Source organism: Symphodus melops (assembly GCF_947650265.1).
Source record: "Symphodus melops genome assembly, chromosome: 3".
Lineage (NCBI taxonomy): Eukaryota > Metazoa > Chordata > Actinopteri > Labriformes > Labridae > Symphodus > Symphodus melops.
In genome coordinates this window covers 16,343,191-16,358,913 of record NC_136693.1, presented here as the reverse complement: position 1 = coordinate 16,358,913, position 15,723 = coordinate 16,343,191, and the positions used below count along the sequence as shown (strand labels likewise).

The 15,723-nt window shown below is 36.9% G+C and overlaps 1 protein-coding gene and 1 long non-coding RNA gene across 5 annotated transcripts in view; one reads left to right on the top strand and one right to left on the bottom strand.

Annotated features, from left to right (window-relative positions):
• Nucleotides 1-3,546: 3,546 nt before the first annotated feature.
• LOC306820831 overlaps nucleotides 3,547-15,723 on the top strand; it is a 22,097-nt gene continuing 9,920 nt past the window's right edge. Inside the window, exon 1 of the long non-coding RNA XR_013778720.1 lies at nucleotides 3,547-3,997. This is a non-coding gene — a long non-coding RNA (uncharacterized lncRNA). The remainder of the gene's footprint in view (nucleotides 3,998-15,723) is intronic.
• The window catches only part of slc6a2 (solute carrier family 6 member 2), a 24,350-nt gene continuing 22,460 nt past the window's right edge, over nucleotides 13,834-15,723 (bottom strand). For all 4 annotated transcript variants that reach the window (XM_079338817.1, XM_079338818.1, XM_079338819.1 and 1 more), the window contains exon 15: nucleotides 13,834-15,555. In XM_079338817.1, the coding sequence (XP_079194943.1) occupies nucleotides 15,532-15,555 (24 nt within the window). In that variant the 3' untranslated portion in view covers nucleotides 13,834-15,531. The remainder of the gene's footprint in view (nucleotides 15,556-15,723) is intronic.

Sequence of the window (15,723 nt, the reverse complement as noted above, 5' to 3'; positions counted from 1 at the left end):
TGGCAACTACATTCCACTACACTTTGCTCACTTCCTCTGGAGGGTATTACCATACTCCCCGCCCACAGGCCGGCCCCTCCTGGGTTTTGTGTGTGAACAGAAAGGGTTTGGAGATCTGGGGGATGCATTTGGGAATACATTTACACAGTAGATGTGACCTGCGGGACACAGCTTTGATTGAAGAGTTTGCTTTGTCATCTCGAGTTATCAGAGATTTAGAGAGTGTAGGGTCAGCCCATCTTTGCTCTATGTCAGAATGACTGCTAACAGAGTGAACTACGTCTGTTCAAGGTTCAGACAGAGAGTCATCTGTGTATGCAGGCCTTTCCCAAAACACACACAGACAGCAACGTGGCAGTTTGGAAAATAATCAAACTGCTTTGGTTCCGGGGAAGCGAGTAGGAAAGAGAGGGAGAGGTTGTTTTTTTGTTGACATAAATCAGAGCAAATAGATCATTTTCCCAGCCTGCTGCCATCTTTTAAAACAGCTGTCCTTTCAACCTTTGACCCCATGGTCACAGAATTTGAGCGGTTGCCAAAATATGATGCGTGATTGAATCAATATTTTAACTAACATTTTGAAGTCAAAATCTCATGACCTGATATGGTATTCAAGAGTTGCTAGAAAATGCTCAGCAGTGAATTGCATCTCTTACTGCCTCTTTCCAGGAAGAGCAGCTCCTCTCAAACCATAAAACAGCAGATCAAAGACCTGAAAGCTGTTATTAGAGGTCTTCTGTGGGGCAGCTGAAAGTCTTGCTACTGCTCTGTTAGTATTTTAGAGTTTGTTTTATAAACTTGGTAGACTTTCTTGGGTGAGCGTTCTTTGTTCTGGTAACAGTTATTTGCTATATTCAAGGAAAAATACATTAACAAAAAAGTTTTTCACTTGCTTGGTTGTAACATAGGGGGCAGTCACATGTACATGTGCACATAAAACAAGAACTTCAGCAGACTTTGATCTGGTCACTTTAGATAGTTAAAGACAAGCTTCAGGTATATGTGTCTGGCCACAGTAAAAGCAAATGAAAATTTGACTCAGAAGTTCTAAGTTGGTTAGGCAAAAGTGCAGACTTTTCTATCTTTGACTCATGAGCTTATAGTCTTACAACACTTGAAAAACTCAAACTCATTGATATGATAAAATATTATTACTTACACAGGCTTGATTATCTGTACAGGCCCATGTTTTATGATCAAGATCCTTGTGTAATTTATATCTCCCATATATGTATACAGCTGTGTTTCACAAAATGTATTGCCATTGTCTTTCCTCTCATCTTTCCAGACAAAGACTTTGGTGTAACAGAAGTATTTTTTTGCCTGACTTACTACCTCCTTAAAAACAAACACGTGAGAATCAGTAAACCGTATAGGGACATTTCCTGAACCGACAAACACATGCTGGGCTGTGGATGAGTAAGGGTCGGTGAGCAGCAGGCAGGCAGGGCTTTTCTTTTTCTCTTTCACCACAATTACTCAGTCTTCTGGAAAGACATGTAAGCAACAGGGGCAGGTCCCGGGAAACAGGAGGCCCTTAAGGGTCAGCTTTTCACAGACTCGTAAGAGACAGGAGGTTCTGGTGGAAAAACTAAGAAGAGTAAGTACTTCAAGAGCTGCTCACATTTGTCCCAGATTTTCTTTACACGGTGGCCAAAGATTCTGAATGAGATAAGATGATGCCTTCCACTCGAGTACATTAAAATAAATTACATTTGGTGACCATACAAATTAGCCTGTTTGATTTAAGCTGATGCTATAACTGACTGGTAGGTAAGTAACATTTTTTCCGCTAGACTCAAAAATAAACCAATAACTATGACAATTCAGCGTAATCTTGCAAATATAGCATTGGTACTATCCTCTTTCTTGTGTGCCAATATGTCACCTCAATTAATTCAAATTATTCATTTACCCAAAAGACCTGATGATAGCTCATACTCTGTTTCCCCACAAACAGTTTCACTTAATGCTACCACATACAGAAAATACTTGCTAACTTGCACTTATGGTAACCCTCCACTAGATGGCAGCCTTAGAATACTTCACAACATGTAAGACATTCGTAAGACCTTAAATTTAGTGGTATTGGTCTCACACACATAAAACCGAATTGTAGTGTAAGCTGGAAAATTCACAGACAGCTTATGTAAAAATACAAGCCTTAAAAAATCAGGAATGAAAGTGATGTGAAAAAAAGTATAAAATGTAGCACTGTGTGTTTGTGGTATAGGTTCTTTCCCAGTTTTAAAAAAATGTAACCATAAGTTGAAGTGACGCTTAGATGATACTGAGTTGTATGATTTATGTCCTCTACTAACAATTGTAGAGTCATTGAATCTTTTTGACATGATCCCACTTTGATCAGTAATGCTATTTTTAAAGACTGTGAGAAACTGTGATATAAGGTGTTGTATTTTATTCGTCTTTTCCACCATTCAGCCTCTATGTTCTTTAAAGAACTTAAAATAAAGAGGAAGTTTTGAGCCTTTTGTCTGAAAAAAGGGATTTCTTTGAATTTTGAATGAATGGTACTTTGCTATGGGGCTAAATCTAATTGCTTGTGAAAGCTAAGCAGCCCTTGTCTTTCTAGCAGTGACATTGATTAGGATTTTCTAATACAATGCTTTAGGGGACTTAAGTCGATCCAATTACCTGTGACTGCCATCATTAGCTTGACATGGCCCGCCGGCCATTCCACTTTTTTTTCTACCACTGGGGATCTGCCTCTGTGGACAATGAATGCCATGCAGCCCGGCCACTCTGCTGACTGAAAGGTTGGCCATTGTTGTCAAGAGAGCCTTGTGGCTTAACTCACAATAAGTTCAGTTGGTTTTAGTCCGTGTCAAAAAACTGGGTAAAATAATATTAACTCTTCATAACTAATGCAATAAACAGAAAATATTGTTGTGTTCCTTCATTTTAAAAGGTTCTGTAATAGATGTCAACCACATGATGTTTCATAAGGCATAAAGCAGAGGGGGGCTCATAAGGCTCACTGGTCTTTTTTTAAATTCAATTTTAAATATTGGCAATTGCTTCTCATATATTATTTTATTTAAGTACTTGTTATTTTAGCCTTGTCTTCTTTTCTTTACACTAAGACAAATTCCTCAGAAGTAAATGTACTTGGCAATAAAACCAACTCTAATTCTGATTCTGAGGCTGAGTAGGCCTATGGGAAGAAACAAAATACATAATTCTTCAAACTAGATTTTAGAGGACGACCATACTTGTAAAATATATTACATTATAATGATTAAAGATTGTAATAGTTGATTGTCTTGGGTTGGGTAAAATAGGTTGTAAAATGTGCACTCAAATATTCTTCTTGACATTTTCAAACTTCTTTTTTTTTCTAATGGGCAAATTTTTGAAAAATAAAGTTAAAAAAAAATGATATTAGGCTATTGAATAGTTCAGCAAGGTAAAGTCCTAAAACATCCAACTTGAGTCTTGACGGGAAAATTCACTTGTGTGATGAAAAGAGCCACAGCATCGTGACCATCGTGATAGCGCATTTATTGGGAGGGAGAGAATGGACGAGAAAGCAGGTGCACCTTGTTTACCTTGATTAGTGACGTCATGTTTCCGCGAAATTTTGAATTGTCGTAAGCCTACTGAGGTTAGAGGAAGAGGAAAAAGAAAAAGAAAAGGCAGAGGAAAACTATAAAGTTCCAGCTAGACCGCCTAAAAGAAAGGCTAAAGAACAAAGAGAGAGATTTTCAAAAACACTGCAGCCACAAACATTTGCAACAGGGTCAGAAAGGCCACACTAAGCTATCATTATTGACGGTGCTCTTCTCAAACTGTACATGTTAGACAGAGAAGAAATAGGCCTGTCTAAAAGTTGAGTTGCTTCCAAGTGAATTGAAAGGATATCACTAAGTCTGTGGACAGAGGGTCAAATACATTTGATCCTATGTTTGGGGAAAAAGTCTGCTGGGGATCTAAGAATTGGAGATGTTTGACCACCATGGACTACTGTATTCTGATGGTAAGTAGGACACTATTTTTCTACCAGTATTTTTATTATGTGACAAACTGTCCACTGTGTTTGCTTTCAGAAATGAAACAGCATCTGGCGAATTGATGAAAATGATTATGGCCAAATTCATTTTAACTCCTTCAGTTTCAGCATTGTGTACAGTATTGTGCATGCTGACTCATTGTGAATATGTTGCTCCTCAAACATTTAGGCTAAGCATGTTTTTAAAGCTCCAAGCGTCTCTGATATCCTACCAAGATACTTGTGCTCCTTTGTTGAGGTCATGGGTCTAAATACCAGAAAAATGCAATTTTGCCTGAAAGTGATATTTTTGGAAGGACTGTGTGATGTTTTACTGACGCATAGGTTTCAAGCAATTAGGAATTCACATTAGTTACTCTGCAAATCATTTTTTCTACTGTAAGAACTGTGACAAGCCTCTGCAGGTCTGTCTATGATTTGTTCCTCCGTATTCACTTCTTTCTTTTTAGATGTGACATGGTTATTATTCTTCTTCTTATTATTATTATTATTATTGTGTATGGACTCTAATTTCTCATCAAGAGATTGCCATTTGTTCATACAAGGTCTTAATGTCAACTCAAGCCTACTTGATGTAAATAGCCCAAAACCATATATTGACATTCAAAATCTTTGCAGTTCCATTATTGTAGATTTTCAACCAACCAGTTTGTTTTAAATGTGTCTTTTGTGTAGACCCGTCAATCCTTACAGAACATTGTATTTTTTCGTTGGTTGAATATGAGCCACTCACAGCCATTTAGAATTAATAGTCTTTATTTTCTTCTCCTGTTCCCAGCCTCTTTCACCTCCATTGTCCCATGTCTGCAGCAGTCTTCCTTTTTTTCTGCTTCTGGTGCCTTAATTCCCAACAAATACCTCCACGTTAGTTTGGGGTGTTGCACATTGCCTATAGTTCAACATGCTTTTCATTTATTTGGCAACAAAGAGGTAAAAAGTGAGAGTGTGGATTCTATTTGGTGCAAACTAAAAAGTTCTTAATGGAAATAAATTACAGTTCATTTAAAATGAAATGACAGGAAATGTGTCTAGATTTCAAAAGGAAAAGTACCACTGCATTATAAAAAAACAACTACTGAAAGAAGAGTTTTATTCATAGAGGGGCGGGACATTGTTGATTGACAGTCACCACGTTTACCTACTCTCACCTGCATGCTACACAGGAACGTGAGGAGCAGTTGACTAAAACACTGTAACCCACAAAACAATGTAGCGTACAAAAAAAGTACTGTCTGTGCATAAAATATATAAACAACCACAGTTTAGACCTCCGTTTTAAAGCATAGCATAGGCCTTGTTTAATTGTAATTTCAGTTAGGGTGGAGAGGCTTGTTACTTGTAAAAAATAAGAGAGAGCACAAGAACACTTGTAGCATCACTAAATCACAGGATAATATCTCCCGTCACTGACTGAGCTCCGCTCTGTGTGACTCTCTGACATTAACGTCTCTTGTTCAAAGAGTTTCTTGTGATATTTGCTTTGAAAAAAGAAAGGAAAATTGCAATCATTGGGAGTATTGAATCGGAATATAAATTGAATCGGCAACCAAGAATCATGATAAAATGGATCACCACAAAAGTATCGTCCCAGCCCTAACGTTTACTACATTTGTGAATCTGGACCAGTTATCTATCTGCATGCTTTGACGTACTGTATACAGGAGAAACAGTCCAGATGGACAGAAAAAAACAAAAAAACAAGGTAAAATTGGAATGACGCTGCCAACTCGCATCAGCAGTCAATCTAACAATGATTTATTGATTTCTTTTTTTTTGTAAACTGATAGATCTTTGAATAAAAGGACAGCTGACAATAAATTATTGATCAAACATTTCAACTTGAGCCGCAAAACTGCTTCACATCTTGTTAAAGCCAATTTGCATTTACATTTCAAAATAACTCAGATATGATCGATCCTCTCTCAACAACTTTAACTTTTTATCAATCTTCATCATGATGTTTTATTTTTGTTTCCGCCAAATGTAATCCCTATTATAATATATCATGACAAAATCAGTTTTACTGCTGAAGGGAGTTTGAGTGAGCCTGCTTCATATTCTACTGTTGAACTGAACTAAGACTCAACGGATGAGTAGATGCTTCTCCGATACGGGACCAAGAACTGTTGTTTGGCGTTTACTTTGCAGACGCTAACTCTGCACGGAAAAGGAAGTCCTGCTTGGAAGTTGTTCATCACTAATTGCTGGCTTCACCAGAATTGTGGAGAAATTAACATCCGTTCCCAGAGGCATATTGTCTATCAGACAGTGATCGATGATGATTGCTGAAGGGTTTAAGATTGAACTGCAGTAGAGCCATTGTAGGCAAGTTGAACCTCATACACAACACTGTTTTTTTTCTTCTTCTGTGTTGCATGTAGCAAACTGTAGTATTGATGGGGACTGATGATTATGATAATTATTATTTTGACCATGATTATGTTGTTGAAGACGATGATAACATTTAGGATGCTTGTTTATGCTAATAAGTATTCTCATGAGAAGCTGTTGATGTTGTTGAAAATGTTGGAAACGTGCACTGCCTGGCAGCACCTTGACAGACTGGATTTAAAGCTGTTTGTAAGCACTTAATGATGCGGTTTCCTCCTTGTTTTGCTCTATGATGAATTTTTGCTTTGGACAGACAAGTTTGCTAAATGAAATAAATGTAAAATTATAGATATGTGTATTGCAACTCTATGCAATCATTCAGTGGCATTTTGTGATCAGCATTTTATGGTTACTGGTACACAACCCATATTTGTAAAAAAAAAAAAAAAATAATAATAATAATTCTTTAATTGCTGTTTATACATCTCACTTCAAAAAGGGAGGCCTCAATCTTCAGATAAGTAGTCAATACCTGCCAAATATTACCTCCTATTATTTCTGAATCATCTTATAAAAGATTTACTTTACATCCTACAAATGATCGTTTTATTCTGTCTTTGTGCTGCTGGTCTTACACCAGATGCCCTGGATGAGACTATACATTTGTGTGATAAGAACACAGCTAGCTATGTCTCTTCTTCTGATTAAGTGAACTAGCAGTGTCTTATTACAGAGAAGCCAGATAACTCAATGTGATGTAAAAAAAAACAAAAGATGATTAATCGAATCCGTAAAAGACAGCTAATGTCAAATACAGTCTTATATGTAGTAAATCTACTTATTTTATGTGTAAGCAATTTTTACTTTGTGTTTAATTAACTTTTTCTACCAAAATTCAATTCTACTAATACAACCACATTTGTAGAAAAGCATCATGTAAGCATTACTTTAAAAAAAAAAAAAAAAATGCTAATACAGCTTTCTATCTTCTTTGGAGCAACACACAACTAACATGATAATATGACATAGAATTTTCTTGCACGCACACACGCATGCACACACACACACTCACTCCATCCTCTCAGGAAATCCACTCTTGATGGACATGATAACATCAAGCCGATGCTCCTTCTGTGACAGATAGCAGACAAAGAACCAGCTCAAACTGGATTACAATTAAGGGGGTAAAATAGATTCAGAAAGAGGAGGAAGGTAAAACCAGAAAATGTTAGTTTTGAGGATACAATAATAAAACTGGGAAGGAGCCAAAGACCAGTCATCTGAAGAGGTCACGACATTAATCGGGCTTAGGGATAAACATTCTCTCCTCACTCATCACAGGACGGGGTTTGTGTTTTCCCGATCCTGCTCTGCTTTGTCTATGTAGCACGCCATCTGACCACTGTTCTTTTTACTATTTCATAATTTTAAACAAAAGCTGTGGCTAAAAATGATAAATATGAGGTTTCTCAAGTTGCTGGTATGCTCCCCATGCACTTTTTCAATGAAATCGTGGCAACTATGATGCTTTTACTTATAAGTTTGGCTGCAAAAGTCAGAAGTACACGTCCTTAAACCACTAAAATAACAAGTAGGTAGAATATATATTGTACTGCACAGGATCCATTATACATAGATATTTAGATGTTATGGCTGGTATTTCTAACTGTGGTCTGTCTAGTTTGCTGAGAACACTTTTTCCATTCACTAAATTCATCCATCCATCTTGGTTATTAAAGCACTGTCAATTATTTTTGGCTGCTGAAAAAACATACTGTATTAGTGCGGTGTAAATGAAACCTCTAATCTCCAAAGCTAACATTCCTTCCTTAGGGCTTCTTATCACAAAAATACCACTTCCCTTAAATGCTCCATCCATCCACACTGGTCATGTGGACGTATGGAAAGTGCAAAACAAAATTCAGCAGCAAGCATGCATTGAGTGATTTTTGCATTAGTTCATCCATCTAATGCTTATCTATTTCAGTCACTTTCCTCTTTTCCCACCAGCTCTCCATATTAGAACAATGTTTAATGCCAGTTGTGTTCCTTATTGACATGTTGCATAACAGTTTGCTGTTAGTTGAAGTAATCAGACAAAAGAAGAAAGCAACCCTTCTATGGTTCTGTTGATAGAGGCAATGAAAAAAAGTCAAAGCAACAATGTCATTTTCCACCTGAAATGGTATCTTCAAAGTCGATCTATAGTACAACATTTCAACTAGGGGAATATTGTCTGTGCCATGTCCACAGATTAGCTCAGTCAGCTGCTTATTGCAGCATTTACATTTAGCAGCGGGCTGTATGGCTTCATGATCCTAGCCAGTTAGCCCGTCTCTTGACTGTTTGATTGGATGGATTAAGCTAAGAGAAGAAAAATGGAGTGACCGAGCAAGAAGCCGAGTGTGCATCCCTCCAGATGTTATTCATAACATTATTGCCTGAGACGATATTGTTTTCTGTGATATCGTTTGTCACGTTTTGCACCTTTACAATGTTCAAGAAGCCATCTTACGCAAGTTACGTCTCAGGCATTATTCCTGTCCTAAACAAATGTCTGTTGTCTGAAGAGGAGCCATATTACCAACGTTGACAGTGCAGTTGCACTCAGAATTCTTAGGTGGGCGCCAAAGCTCACCAAAATGATTTCCTACATACAATGTTGCTTTACATATTAAACAACTCAGAATATACCAAAACAAGCAATATATTATCAGCCCTACCTTATTATAACTGAGTCCGAGAACAACCAATTGAAAGACACACTTTCTCTCTCCTTTTTTTGCTTTCTCACTCTCTGTCTCTCTCTCAGAGCAGCAAGCCAATACATAACCACTCAAGTAATGAGCGTAAATGTAAGATGGAAGTCTAACTCATATTTCAACATTTACAACATTTTAAGTGACAATCCATCCCCTGTTCTTTTTAAGACCATCTCGGTTTCTATTTTTAAAACATGGAACTCATGTAAACTGTCCCAGAGGGATTCATATCAGATGTTTGAGGTCTGCGACAGAAGATTGTGCGTGTGGACACAGAATGTGCTGGTGCTGTGTACATGTGGATGTAAGAATGAGTGTGTACAAGCAGTCGGGTGTTTCAGTCATAAGGCTGGTGTCTTTCAGGGTATAATGCAAAAAACAGGTTTCTGAATCTTCAAATTATTTCAAACCTTACTTTAAATAACTGCTTGACTTCGATTTTAGAAAATAAAAAGTCATTTACACGTACTGTAAATATCACATTAGTAAGAGGGGAACAGAGAATTATTTAACAAATCCTTTATATACCTTTAAGGGTTTCCTCTTTGACTAAATGGTACACGTGCTTTTTGTATGAGGTCAGATATGGTGTCGTTGGAAGCTATGCTCAATTTATTATTTAATGCATTCACGTTTGTCTGAGACAAAAAGCAGACGCTACCTTTGCTACTGTGGATGAAATAATCACAAGGAAGTGAAGACCATTTGGAGCTTGTCCAGGTCCTTTGTGGTATTCACAGTTGTAGGGGTGGCCCCAGAAACAAACAGGAAATGCATCATAGTTTGCCCATGGGAGAAGAGGAGTTTCCTGCATGTGAGGAATGCTAGCCTTTATTGCCATGCACATGGCTGTTCTGCGGTTGCAAAGTATCCAAGTTAGGCGCATTGTTATAGCCTTCACAGACTTGATTGGTCTTGCACCTTGAACTGTGTGATATCTAAGACATCATGCAGAGCTGACCAGTAGCAGTACATGTTAAATATACTGATTAAATTGTTCACATAATTATATTTGGAAATGAGGGAGGGAAAATTAATTTATGGATCACATCAATCAAAATGGAAAAAATAGTTGTATGCAACCAGCAAATGTTTTTCTTAAACCTCAAGTGTTGAAACACTGTTGTTGTCACAGTTGGACATCATGGTGGAAAAGCTCATCCCTCACTGAGTTTTCTTCACATTTCCAAGTAAAACAATGGAACATTTTATAAACCAAAGAGACACGGACATCTTTCATTCTGTGTAACCGAACACCACTTGTCAACAAATCAGGGATGATGTCTGAACTGTATACACAGATGTGGAGAGGGTAACACACATGTAGATGGATCTCCTTGGGAACCATCAGATACTGAAGGTGACAGATGATCTGATTTTATAATATCTTTGTAAGCATATAGTTTTCCTTTTCTTCAGTTGCAAGGAGCAACACTTCAGGGGAAAACCAGTATGTTACAGCTCACACTTCCAAAGTTGCACCTTCACCGCTCTCCTTGTGATGGGATTCTATCGATAAAGTGATTCTGAAAACTACAGAGGGATTTTGTGCACAGTCACATGGATTATTTCCTGGAAATTGGATTAAGAGTATAGAACAAGTCCTCAGTCTGAAGAGGTGCATTAGAAAAAGGCTGTCCTGTGCCTAAATCACATTAGTGCTGCACAGAGCTGCCAATAAAGATGCAGTCCAGTTAGACTTTAATTGGCAAATCTGATGAAAGTTTGTGTTTTGACCTTTTCGCAGCATTAAAGAAGATCTGAAAGTGTTGACAAGCATAGCAGAGATTAAATGAGATGGAAAGAAGGCTATTTTAAACCCTTCCTCAGAGGAACACATCAAAGTCAGAAAAGTCATTTAACAAGTACAAGAAAATAGATTAATCTGGATTATTATCAATGACAAATTAACTTGAAAATCAAAATAAAACATGTACAATCTAAACTATCACGAAGCATTTCAGTTTTAAACTAAGCAAGGCAGGTTCTGGATTATCACTCGCAACACATCCCTATACTGTTCACTGATCCTAACACATTGAAATTATTGTGCAGAGGTTTGGGGTTACACAAACAAAAGTTCACTGAATCTTCGATTAATCTTGCAAAAAAAAGAGCTCGAACATTTCATGGTTGCAAATCAAGAACATAATAATCCAGTGTTTCTTGCATCAAATTACTCAAATTTACAGATATTGTTGAGTAAAAAAAAATAAAAAATCTACTTCCGGGAAACATCCAAAAATGGTTCAGGAATCAGGAAGGAAATTACAGTTTGAGGGGCTTATTTCATTTCAGAACTCCAAGTGTACGAACTACTAAGAAATAATTTTGTGTTTTACCTGTGGGATCGAACTCTGCAACAACTTACATTTGAAACTCAAACAAAGTACAAACATGAAACATTTTGGATACATGTATAATAAAAATATCTCCACAAGGTGCAGAGAGGAAGAAGGTGTTTGAATTCCACAAGGTGTCTGCAGGGACATTTTCTTTTTCTGTTTTTCTTTTTGTTGCTGTTTTTTGTGATTGTATTATTTATAATCTATAGGTTATTTATATAGAACTTGACATTGAAAAGATGCACAAATTATAAAAATAAATATTCATATAATAGTCATTTACAAATATGATGCAACCTAGCTGAATAGCTGAATTACTTTTAACCTCTTCTCATTCCTTTTGCAGGCATGTAACTTAAAATAGTAGTGTCCACATTTTCCTGAATTGTACTTCTCAGTGTTTGTAATTTTTATCTTGTCTGCCCTGGTCCCTTCATTACAATTCTACAAATACTCTAAAAGACTCCATGTTTTTTTTGTTACAGTTTAGGGCCCAACATTTAATGAAAAAATACTTTATAAAAACTTCAATAACTGCTGGTGTTATCTTTCAAAAGTGAGCTGTCCTTCATTTGCCAAATTCAACATTCTTCAAGTTATTGCTAGATCTGCGAATGGCTGACATTGAAACCTATCAAGGCTTTGAAAAGAGGTGAACACACACTTAACACTTTTAACCAGAGAGACCAGTGAAACACTATTTCTCAATCTGGTCACAAGTTTATTTAAAAATCAGCCAACAGAATTTGTCCCCGGGGGCAATTCAAAGATTCAAGACATTTACTTAAGTTTAATATCAATTAGATTAACTGATAAACTACTATTGAAGTGAAAGTGTCTGTTAATGGATAATGAAATTAAATCTTTAACTGTGCCCACCTTTGAGCTTAACATTATCTTATAGTTTGTCGTCTCTGACTAAGCAATAAACTTCCTAACAGAGCGCTGGGATGTGATGATTATCAATGAAGTAGATGCAAGTTCTCTCATTCTGGTGCTTTCTTACATGATTTAAGATAGGTTACTTGTCTCCCTCCAGTGTGTCTCCTTATAGCGGGCGCAGCCTTTAATCATTCTCCACTGCCCCTCCATGCTGACCCTGCCTCTGACTCACTCTGTCTCCTCCACCTACATCAGGAGACGTGGCGATGCATTGACCATCCTTTCATAATGATATTGGAAATAAGTTTATGTTGTAGATTGTTCATATGAAAATTTCTGGGATGTAAATTATGTTCTTTAGCATGTCAAATATGCAGGTGGTATAGCCTTATAATAGGCCTATATGTACAATGGGCCAGCTCCACAAAGCTTGATTGAGGAGTCAGACAGTTCAGATATTGTTTGAATAAAAAACAGCATTCAGCCCCAGATTAAGCAAATAAATAAAAAGCTGTTTTACTTGTAATGGCTAACTAAATTATTGTCATTAATGACATAGTTGACATGCTCTAATGCCAGCAGATGGATCTTTATGACTTTGACTAGTGCTAATGCTGGCTAATAAAGGAAAAACTGGGCAAGTCTGACTTAGTTTTCTCTTAATATAATATTATGTAATAATATAATGTAATAATAATGTAATATTATTAGAGTGATGGTATGAGCAATACAATAGAGAGTCTTTTGTTTTTTTCCTAAATTGATTGGATTCTGTGCGTTCCTGTCTGACTTCCTGTTCAGGTCAATCTGCTATGTTGCATGATGTGTAAATATAATTGGACAGTATTTGGAACAGAGCAGTGGAGTGTTACGACCAGAGATGGACCTCAGCATTGACTTGTTGGGGTGACATCAACTCCCGAGTGCATGGCACAGACTGAATGTGCAGCAGAAGGATCCTGTGGAATCTTGTCATGAAGCTTCAGTTCCGTCTTACTTGGAGACACTGTGGCTGGAGCAATACAATCTTTAAGCAGATTGAGCTTGGCTCATGATTGTGTAGGTTGCTGTTCAATTGAAAGATTACAGAAGTTTTTTTGGGAGAGATACTGAACCCAAAATAGCTTCCATAGACATAGTTTTTTAATTTGTTAATGTGTAAATAATTAGCTGATCTGCGGCCTTGCATTGCATTTAATTGGTGAATGAATGTGTGCTAAAGCTTCAGTGCTTACTGAGTGTAAAAACCCTGGAGTGGTCCAGGACTACAACAAGGCCAATCCATTTACCATTTGTATCATTTGCAAAAGCAGTGTTTCGTTGTGTCTTCAGTTGACACTGTTTTTGGCTTAGCTTCCTATTCATCAAAGGAATACCATCAACCATCATGGGAAGCTATAAAACTGAACAGTGCGATAAGAGTGTCCAATACTTTAAAGTTTCACAAATATGACATAAAATGAGAGCACATAGTCTTCAAGTGTGTATAGAAGAAAATCTTTATTATCATAGTTTGATTACTTGAGACTTCTTCATTGGATAGCGATTGCTCACGCTCAACAGGACGTGGGTATTGTACATAGAATTTTCATGAACATAGTTCAAGCAGGGGTGTCTTTTTTCACATAGATGTGACGAAGGAGCCTGGGTTACACAGGAATATTTAATCTTATAGTTTCTCTTAGCTATACACCTAACACCATGCTATGACTGTGGACAGTTACGCTTAAAATACTTTACATTCACGTTTTGTTATAAACTATTTGATAAATACAAGATTAGTTGTAACAAAAGAATATATTTATATATTTTTACTATCTTCTTATATAGTCCACATATATATGTATTTTTCTTTGTGGCTTTATTTCTTTCAGCAAGGGTGTGTTTTATTCAAGGTTTAAACTCAACTTCATTCCAATAAATAAAAAAAGTAATATAAAAAGATAATCAAACACATTCCTAAAGGAACATATTGGCACTTCTAAAGTGATATAAAGTGGAGCATCACAGAGATGTTTCAAATGAAATCACAAAAGTTGTAAGCATACGTTTGACAGCTGTTGCTCCTTCATGAACTGTACACTAACAACAAACTACATAGTTGTCAACAAAATACCAACAAACAAACAAACACACGCACGCACACACACCAACCCAGCCACACAAACATACTTTCTTTTTCGCTTGAGAATAAACGACATATTCCCTAAACCTCTAAGACAAAATGTGTAAAGAAAAAGTCCAGCAACAATAATACAAAAACTCTCAGTAACAGTTAAGCCATTTGTTTTGGTGAAATGTTCATCTTCAGCTAGATGCTCACTGACCAGCCTTTTCTCTTTTTCAGATGAAGTCATTGTAGTGACCCTGGCATTTTTAAAGCTTCAGAGGTGAATGAAGCGGTTCTAAAGCTTCATAGAGAAATTTGCTGTATTCCCTTTTTCTGTAACTGTGACACAAAAACATAATGACGGGTCTGTTCCTCTTGCTGTGAGCTTGACCTGGATGCACTGTTGACCTTCAGCTCTTTGACTTAAATATCAAAGGGCAGAGTCAAATTCAGAGATTGCCATCCACAAACTGTAGTTAGATTTAGTGGGTTCCTGAGTCAACACGTTTTATTACTTCCTGTGAGGGCTGTGTCTTGCTTGTGTCTTGCTTGATAAGGCACTCACACAGATAAGTCACTCTGTCAACAAAACAGCAAGAACAGGGCCTTTTTATACAGTAGTAACATAATAACTAATAGCCCCAGCCCGAAAAGAAGTTAAAAATGTCAATATTTGGGTCCAAAGTTAAGTAGCACACGGTGAAATTGGGTTGTTTTTGGTTTTAAGTATAGTTTGTCTTTTGCAGAAGATAATGGTTACATCACAGACATTCAAGAAACCATAATGATGCTTAATGGCAAATAACAGTACAGTTTTATACAAACTGTTGTCTCCTTTTCCAGCTGAAATTGTAGAATGACATTGAAATGTTAACAGGCTTTACTTTGAAATCAAAGTGCTGAAAGCTACTTTTGTCAACAAAGGCCATAGTTGATAAAGGTAAAGGGAGAGAGGGAAAGATGATGGTAGAGTTGGAGTCTGTTTTTCTTGATTTCTGTTTCGACCACTGGTGGAACACATGAACTCCAAACACCAGATGCAAGGATAGATGAGGGAATTCTGGGTGTTTGTCATATGGCCAACCAATGTTTTAGCTGTAAAACACAAGCAGTCATGGTTTGTATTTTTGGACTGATTGTCAAAATGCATTTCATCATATTGTAGTGGTTGTTTTACAGACCTCTCCTTTTTAAAAACCAACAGCCAAATGTCTAATCTTTTTTTCTCCACCTTTGCAGCAGTTTAACCACTGAATAAGAACT